Consider the following 9,271-nt stretch of genomic DNA (forward strand, 5'->3'; position numbering starts at 1 on the left):
ATAGAGGAAAAGCTACATACCTTTGTAAGAGAGAAAGGACTTTGCAAACCATAGCATACTTTATAAGTGGCCAGGACTTTGAAGCTGGCAGATGAGTTTGTGAACTCTGGAGCATGAAAATGTGACTTGTTACCTTTCTAATGAGATTCTGTTTTAGAGCTGATAATGGGCTCATACAACCCACGTGGAAGTAATGGAGTAGCCTCAACACCTCCCCCAGCACAAACACTCTTATCTTCCCCATCCATCTGTGTCGTTGCTGGCTCTAGCTCTGTCCCTGTCCCTGTCTTACAATGCCATGTGTCTGGGTAGGGCCAGGGGGCATCCTCTGGGGCTACACCATGGACCTCCTCTCTGTCTGTCTGTCTGTCTGTCCATCTGTCTCTCTTCCCAGGCGTACTGTGTCACCGCTCTCCACCCCGTCTCATCTGCCCCTGTTCTAACTGGCCACCGGCAGTCTTGGTCACCCCTAGCTGCGTCTTCCCCCCATTCTGTGTCACCTACCACTGCCCCGGGGCCCCAGCACTGCCACCGAGGATGCCAGCCTGCCCGCCTGCCCACCCTCTGGCCCCTCAAGTCCAACGCTGATGGCCATTTAGAAGACTCCTCAGGTCCCAGCCTGCCTGCCTGCCCACCCACCTGCCAGGAGTTGACGCTCTGTGGTTCCTACGTTACAGCCTGGCCCCCGGCCCTACCCGAGAGGAGGGCTTCTGGAGTGTGTTCGGGGAAGCCCTCGAAGACTTGGAGTCATGTGGTCAGTCAGAGCTGCTGAGGGAACTAGAGGTATGGCCACCTGCCCTGAGGGTCTGCATGGGGTACCCACATCAGGCCACACTAGTTTGTGTGCCCTTGGGAGGCAAGCATGTTGATGGGATTGTGCTCATGTGTAACATGTATGTATGCACTCACCTAGCACCCTATGTGTAAAGGTGTCTTCATATATGTGTAAACTGTGCATGGACACGTATGCAGGTATGACCAAGAGCACCATGGTTGGCACATCGAGGTGTGTGCATAGGTAAACATGGCTGGCAACATTATGTGTGCATGGGAACATGTATGTATGCATGCATGTGAGCACGCTCATGCATATACAAATGCTGAAATGTCTTTTCAGAACAGGTGTGTCCGATGTGCACATTTGAACGCCTAGGGGCAGTTTAGTGTCTGTGTGTGTGTGTGCCAGTCCGATGTGCACATTTGAACGCCTAGGGGCAGTTTAGTGTCTGTGTGTGTGTGTGCCATATGCGGATGTGGTTGTGGGCATGCCCTGTGGAACTGCGTGGATGTCAACATCAGTTACAACACAGGAGATGAGGAGCCAGAGGAGCCGAGAGGCGAATGCAGCTTCGTGTGAGGTCAACATGGCCCATGCTGGGACAGGCCGCTGGGATGACCGAGGCAGGATGCAGCTGCGTCACTTCTGCAGCTCCTGCGCACTCTGAGGGCAATCATCCAAACTTCTGCTTGTCTTTCACATCGTCTCTGCACCATGTTCTGGCTCCTTTCCTTAATCTGTCTTCCAAATCACTAGTTCTTTCCTTGCTTGACTTTTGTCTACCGTTTAACCAATTTCCTAAATATTGTATTTCAACTTCTACATCTTTTATTTCTATAATTTCTCATCATTTTTCAACTCTTCACAGTCTTTTCTCTTAATGTCTGCTTTTCGTTTTCTTATTTTTCTGCACATTGTACGCAGATTTATTTTAAAGTTTCTTTTGATGTCTTTTTTTCTAGTCCCTTGGGTGCAAATTCGTATGTCTGTTGTGTCTATGAGCAGGTGGACTTTTTATTCGTCATTGTGCTTCCTCTCAGCGTGGTTGCTCCTGGAGGCATCCTACATGCACTTTGTGTTGTTGAAGCATCTCTGAGGTCGTGCCTCACAGGTCTTCGTTGGGGCTTTTGAACTTCATCAGTTCCAGAGCAGGCTTTCACATGAATTCCTCTGCTTGGTGTTTCTATTACACTATTTGGAAGACACGTTCTGGCCCACACTCATACAGAGGTTATGTGATGATTTCTGGTTTGCAACAGTTGGTTTCTCCAGCCCACTCCAGTCCTGGTGGCTCCCTTCTGAACCCCAGTGAGGGCAGGCAGATGTCTCTAGTCCTCATTCAGTAACAGATGGCATTCCTCCAGCTCAGTGCCTTTTCCTGAATAGGTATCCCAGCTCCTAATGTGCGTATCTGGTTTCATAGGCCAAAGGATTCTATTCCTGCTCCTCCAAATTTTCCTTTCTTGCTTTGTGTTTATTTTTAAAAAATTAATCTACCATCAAATCTGGGGGGAGACGAGAGCTTTCTATATCAGCTCAGTCTGCATCTCAACAGGAAGTCCTAGAGTCCTACGATTCTAGGGTCAAAGAGCCTGTGATACCCTGATTTCATTTTTTAACAATTCTCTTATTCCAAGACTCTGAGTCCCTGGTTTTCCTATTGGACTCAGGCTCTCCAGGCAGGTGAGGACCAGCTGTAAGAGTTGAGAAAGGTGCTTCTGTGCCTCCTCGTTCAATGTCCTCTCCCGTTGTTCTCTCCTTCTCTCCACCCCAACCCAACAGTTTGACCCTAAAACAATTGTTATCATAATCTGCCTTCTTTTGGGAGATCTCTAAAAGACCAAAACATCCAGCCCCAACATCAGATAGAACCTTGCGTTAGTAGTGGAAACTCAGATACTGTGATGTAGAGGAGGGGAGTTACTAGGCTGAGGAGATACCTCTGTGCCTAGGAAACTGTATAATATCACACGTAAGAGGTACATCCTTTCATCCCGCCAGCCCCAGCAGCCCCCTACCCCCGCTATGGATTTCCCAGTCTGACCATGAATAAATTTTCCCTCAGGGCCACAAACTTATTGCTTTCATCTTAGCGCACAGCCTTTATGACTCCGCCTGCCCTTTCCTTAGCATGCCTTCGATTTCCCTCTGACGCATGTCTAACTCTGCTCCTTCTGTTCTTCCCCACTGTCACCATCCCTGTCCAGACCATAGCAATCTTTTGTTTAGACAACTACATGGTCCCCGGCAGGTCTCCCTCCTGGCTTCCATGCCCACCTCTGTAGTCCAGTCTTCACCCAGCAGCTGTAAGATGCTTCTAAATCCACAGATCTGATCCTGTCCCCCAAACCCCCCACCCCGCCCACATAAATTGTTCAGAGTATCCCTATTGCTCTTGGGATAGAGTTAACGTTTCTCACTGTAGTCCACGGTGTGCAGGATTGAGCCCTCACCTCCGAGCCTCATTCCATGTATCCCCTCGGGCCTTCGTCCAGATTCCTCATCGCAGGGGCTTTGTGCATGCCATTCCCTCTGCCTGCCAGGGACTCTCTTCCTCCCTACCCCACTTCTTGCTCATCTTCTAGATCTCAGCTCAGGGATCTTCTCTGACCTTCCACACTGGACTAGATCTGTCCTCGGCCCTCACCTTCCGTGTACCTGGCCTCTGTGACGTTTACTGCCATGTGTAATTTTATCCTGTTTTTGTGATTAGCAAGGTAGCAGAGTGGTTAAGTCCCTCCGCTTCGGAGCCAGACTCTGAGTTCAAATCTTAATCTCTTGAAGCCTGAGTTTCTTCATCTGTAAAATAGAAAAACATAATGGTATTTGCCTGCCTCGTAATAGTGTAGAGAATAGAACGTGTTCTATGTGTGAAGTGGTTAGAACGAAGCCTAGCGCAGAGTAGGCGCTAATTCAGTGCCACTGATGATGACCCTGATTGCTAGTGCGACACATCAGTCCTGAGCGTTCCAGGAGGGCAGCACTGCGTCTGTTCTGCTCACCATTGTGACCTTGAAGGTGGGCACATAGTGGGTGTCCAGAGATGTTGACTACGAACAGAGCGAGTGTCTGAGTGAAAGGCCGTGTCCCCGCAGGCATCCATCATGACGGGCACTGTGCAGAATGTGGCCCTCGAGGGCAGGCCTGGCCACCGGCCCTGGCGGAGGGGCCGGGAGGTACGAGCTTCCCCTGAAGAGATGCAGGAACTGCTGCTGCCAACACCCTTAGAGATGCACAAGGTGAGTGCCGGGGGCGGGCACAGGAGGCCTGGACACGTGTCCCGGAGCCAGTGTCCCACTCGCCGTGGGCTCCAGATGAGCCAGCCCCACTCCGGGCTTCATTCTCCACCATGAAGCAGGGATTTTGGGCCGGCTCCCAAAACTTCTGTCTCACATACACACGCACATGCGCACCTGTGATACACAGAGCTATTATTAATTAATATTTTTTATTTAAGTTAACTCACTTTTTCCCCTACTTGAATTATTGTGTCTGGGGTGGTATAAAATACAAAGGCTTTTATATCTTGTGTGTGTATGTATGTATGTGTGTGTATGTGTGTATATGTGTGTGTATATATCACTACCTTAAATAAGAAGCCAGCATTTTTGCTATCTATAGATACTATATAGATAAAAAAAAACACACACACACACACAAAGGAGAAAAAGAACTCTCATTCAACAGCCCTCAGAAACCTCTGAGCCTTTGGTAAACTGGCAGATGAGCATGGGTTAGGCGGTGGCAAAAACATGTGGGTACCTCACTGAGACCTCATGGATGGAGGCAAGAGGGTTGAAAAGAACCGAAAAGGAACTTCCTTCCTAAGGGCCTCTGTTGTGTTGAGTGCTATAAACTGGGGGATCTGCTGAGGTGCAAAAGAGGAAGGGGTGCTACATGGGCACAGGCAGTAAAGCACAGGGAGTACAACTGGGCAAGGGGGCTGGGGCCGGGTCCCAGCGGCACTGAATGCCAGACCAAGGGATTCTAGCTACTGTGGGAGGCTAGAGACAAAGCTCAGCATTCCAGGGACCTCCTTCTCTTCCCAGGTGACCCTGCACAAGGACCCCAAGAGGAATGACTTTGGTTTCAGTGTCTCCGACGGCCTTCTGGAGAAGGGCGTCTATGTCCACACCGTGCGCCCTGATGGGCCAGCCCAACGTGGTGGCCTCCAGCCCTTCGACAGGGTCCTTCAGGTAATGCTGGAGCAGGAGTGGCCTTTTCTAGCACTAGGGAGGGGAAAGAGCCCCCATTTCTACCCTGGCTGAGTGGTCTTGAGCAGGTCCCCTCTCCTCTCTGAGCCCCAGCTTCTGCATCTATGAAAAGGTAATGACATCACTAGTTGTATTAGTTGGGTTAGGCTCAGTTATGTTGCAGTAGCTAACAACCCCTGGATCTCAGTGGCTTAACACATGTGAATTATTATTTATAGCCTACACCATGTGTCCGCTGTGGCTAGTGTGAGCTTTGCTCTGCCTTTGCTGATGGAGGCTTCACCCTCTTGTCATTACCTCAGACTCCATGGCAGAGGAAACAAAACTGGAAAATCACACATGCGTTTTTTATTGCCTTCACCTGCCACTCCCCATCATGGCCTATTGGTCAGAACCAGTCATGTGACCTCGTCAACTACAAGGGAGGCTGGGAAATGTGGGTGAGAACATGGAAAGCTATGGGCATCCTGACCCAGCCACCTCAGGCTGCCTTTCTCATATTCCTTTGGTGTGATTTCTGCCATATTTGTACTAAATTTACTGAATATACATACGTTTTCCTCTAAATTGATGAAGTTTTTTTCAACTTATATTTATTTTAAGGGAAATTTTTCTAGCCCATTAGGAATGAAAATCCAGCACCCCTTGCTTGAACTAGAAGGCCAATGTAAAATACAAATAAAATAGAAAAAAGGCAATGTCACAAAATTCTAGGCAGGAGCCTAAGTGTGTATTTGCTCCTTCATGTTAAAAAGGGAGAGAAGGAGGTATTACAGGGGTGCAAAGGATGTACTGGCATCTCCCTAGGACTTTCTCTCTGACTAAACCCAACCAAAAGGATCGTAAGAGAGTTAAATGAAGAATGACTCCCTCTGTGTGAGTGTTCTAGATTTACCCTGCGTCTGGCCTGGGGTGGAGGCCACATTTAAAAACTCCCACAATTCCCACCTCTTCAGCCCAGGCTGAGCTGATGCCAGTCTGTTCCCTTGGCTGTGCACCGTGCAGGTCAACCACGTTCGCACGCGGGACTTCGACTGCTGCCTGGCGGTGCCGCTCCTGGCAGAGGCGGGCAATGTCCTGGAGTTGGTCATCAGTCGCAACCCGCTGGCACAGAGTAGGAGGGCCCCACGAGTGCCCGGCCCCAGCAGCCCCCGGATGCTCTGAAGTCAGCAAGTGGTCCAGATACCCAAAGGGACACCCAAGCAGATCATGGCTCACAGACCTCTAGTGGGCTGGAGAATTGGCCACGCACTCATCCACTTGTCCATCTGGAAGGCTCCGAGCTGTGGGCAGGACTTTGTTTCTGTTCTCTGGTTCTGTGGTGACTGGGGTGCCAGGCAGTGAGGTCCCCAGTTGGAGTGGCATCTAGGTCTTTCTTCGCATTGGGTTTCCAAGATGCCCAGGGGTGCCCAGCCCAATAGACATAGGCTACTCAGCTAGAAGAAGATGAGTCTGGGGGTGGCCCCAGGTGCCAACAGGGCTTCCTCAGAAGAGTGTCTAGTGTGGAGAAAGCTCATCTCAGTGTAGGGAACACTTTCTCCCAGCATAGCTAGGGAGCTAGAATCAGCTGCTAGGGAGGAGTGAGCTCCCTGTCACAAGAGGTGAGCAAGCAGGAGCTGGTTACCCCAGTGTAGTTGTTGACTGAGGTGTGAGACATCTGACTGATGCATCCACATGGACTCAGAGGTTCATTTCTTGATGGGGAGCATTTAGGGCGAGGCTGGGGGGCTGCTTCATCTAGAGAGCCAACTACAAAGAAGGGTTCTACCTGAGGTCGGAGCCCACCTCCTTCTTTTCTCCAGAATTGTGGTATTTTGGGGTTGTTGGTTTTGAGATTCTCTGATTTCCAGCATCCCCATTTAGGATATTTTGACCCGGGGCATCTGGAATCCAGGAAGCACCAGCCCTTTGATATGAAAGTCAGTGATTGTTTCATTGTGGTGTCTCTGGTCCATAGCAACTATGATTCAAAACTATGTTTCTGGAACCAATGGGCAGCCCCTCCTGCTCCTTTTGTAGGATGTGTGACTGCTCACCATCTGCATTCACCCCTCTCAGCTCAGGCCCCTCCATAAGGAGGGAGTCGTTTGGGGACAAAAAACCCAGGGGGCTCCATTCACCTGCTATTCAATGAAGAAGGGAAGCCATGGAAATATGATATTTAAACTGATGCAGCTCCTCCCCAGTGGCTAACTCAGTGGAGGAGAAAGAAGAAGCCCAGATGGAGAGAGAAGCAAATGGAAGAGAGATCAGCTGAAGAGAGGGGCCATTCTCTCTCATATCCAATGGTAACAGTATCCAGGGTGGTCATTCTAGAAAGTTTCTTCCCACTTGAAATCTAGAAGCACTAGCATCTCTTAAAATCTTTCTCTTCATTTTCCACATCCAGAGAACCTTTTGATTTTGAGACAAGCACAGGGTCTCCACCTGGTGGTCTGGGGTGTGGACCCTGGGCTAGAGGTGGGCAATCAGGATGCAGCCAGGCGTCGGGGCTTTGCTTTGACCCTGCCCAGCTCTCAGAAAAGCAGAGGGCATCCGCTCCTACCTGTATTCTCGTCAACCGCTGCATTGCCTGGAGGCCCCCAAAAAACCGCTCTTCCACTCAAGGGACAAGAAGCGGAGTCAAGAGACCTGTTTTTTCTCCATTGAGTCACTGCTCCGTTGACGTGTGACCCCCTCTGAGTCCAACACTCCCTCTGAACAATCAAGGGTGGATACTCTCTAAGTAGGTATGAACCTCCTTGTCCACTGAGGCTCCTTGGGCACCCAACCCACACTCTCCCTGAGGGCCTGCCTCCCCTTCCCACCCCACTTCCTTGCACCTTGCTCTTCTGTACCCTCCTCGGAGAGCCCGTCATGCCCTGGCTGGACTGCCTAGTGCCTCTGCTATCTTGGATTCCTGTTTAAACCTCTGACCCCAAGTGAAAGGGTACTGCCTACCCATCACAGGGGCACCAAACAAAAGCCAAGAACTCTCAGCTTGGTGGTGGTGCGGCCACAGAAGAGACACGGCCTCAACTGTAATCTTAGGAAAGTGGCTCAGCTTCTCCGGCCTCTGTCACTTAACGGAGCTAGACAGAACGTACTCCCAGGGCCTCTCGGCTTGGGAAAGCTGTGTTGGACCGCAGGAGAGGGAAGATGCATCCTCACCCTGACCAACGCTCCCTTCCCTCAGGCTGAGGCCTCTGCTGTTCCCCCCAACGTATGCAACCAGGCCCGGCAGGTGGACCTCCTCGCTGTGGCTGGCCTTCTCATATGCAATATTTCTTCTGGCTTCTCATGGGGACTTTCCTTCCCAGAATTGATGTTTCCTGACACCCATCCTCAGTGAGCGTCCTGCCTGCCTATGCATTTTGGGTACAGCCCCTGTGACATGGCCCTTCCACCCCCTAAAAGCTGTATTTTTCTCTGGCTGAGATGAGAGCATATTCCTTGTAAAGTATTTTTCTACATGGGGTTTCTTAGGGCTCTCAGGAAGCACTACATGCCAAGGGGCTGCACTACAAAGGCCATTTGGGGTCTGTTTGGGCCCTCTTTAAATATGTCTGTCCCACAAGGGGCTGCAACGACTTGGGAGTTGGGGGTGGGGTACTGTTGGGATGATTTTTTTTTTTAAATAAAATTATTTAAATGCACCTGGAGTAGGGTTTCTATTTTTTTTTTTTTTTTTAAATCATAGGCTGTCAAGAGTTGGCTTCTGTTTGATTCTGGTGACATCTTCCCTACTTACGAATAATTCATTAATTCATCCATTCAAAAAGTCTGCTGTGTTCTATGCATCATTCTGGCCCCTGGGAAAACAACAGGAACAAGACAGATGAGGTCCTATCTGCATAGAGCTTGTATTCTAGTGAAAGACAGTTAACAAGTAAGCAAATCAAAGAATTCTTTCAGGAGGAATAAAGTGCAATGAGGAAAATGAAACAAATGGGGATAGAGAGTGACAAGGGCAGGGGAATCTTTAGCTCAGAGAGTCAGAAAGGGCTTCAGTGAAGAGGTGACTTTTGTGCCCAGACCCAAAGGATGTGAGCCAGCCCGGGGAGACATGGAGAAGAATGTCCCAGGCAGAGGGCACAGCAAGTGCAAAGGCCCTGAGGTGTGAATGAGTTTGGCTCAGTTAAGGAAGAGAAAGGCATGGAAAGGATTGGGATTAAAGACCAGATTCAAGGTTGCAGAGCCCAATTGTGAAAACTTGGGTAGGGATTGTGGCTTTTATTATATGTGCAGGGGGAAGCCACTGAGGCAAGTCGGTGGCAGACCTAGTGCTTGGGTGAGGAAG

At 49.9% G+C, this 9,271-nt stretch overlaps 1 protein-coding gene across 3 annotated transcripts in view; it reads left to right on the top strand.

The window, feature by feature from the left end:
- GRIP2 (glutamate receptor interacting protein 2) overlaps positions 1-8,585 on the top strand; it is a 53,987-nt gene extending 45,402 nt beyond the window's left edge. For all 3 annotated transcript variants that reach the window (XM_036219799.1, XM_016141858.2, XM_036219798.1), the window contains exons 21-24: positions 678-783; positions 3,874-4,017; positions 4,828-4,974; positions 5,998-8,585. In XM_036219799.1, coding sequence (XP_036075692.1) covers positions 678-783; positions 3,874-4,017; positions 4,828-4,974; positions 5,998-6,156 — 556 coding nt within the window. In that variant the 3' untranslated portion in view covers positions 6,157-8,585. The remainder of the gene's footprint in view (positions 1-677; positions 784-3,873; positions 4,018-4,827; positions 4,975-5,997) is intronic.
- The last annotated feature ends 686 nt before the right edge of the window (positions 8,586-9,271 follow it).

This window comes from Rousettus aegyptiacus, unplaced genomic scaffold (assembly GCF_014176215.1).
Source record: "Rousettus aegyptiacus isolate mRouAeg1 unplaced genomic scaffold, mRouAeg1.p scaffold_m13_p_4, whole genome shotgun sequence".
Lineage (NCBI taxonomy): Eukaryota > Metazoa > Chordata > Mammalia > Chiroptera > Pteropodidae > Rousettus > Rousettus aegyptiacus.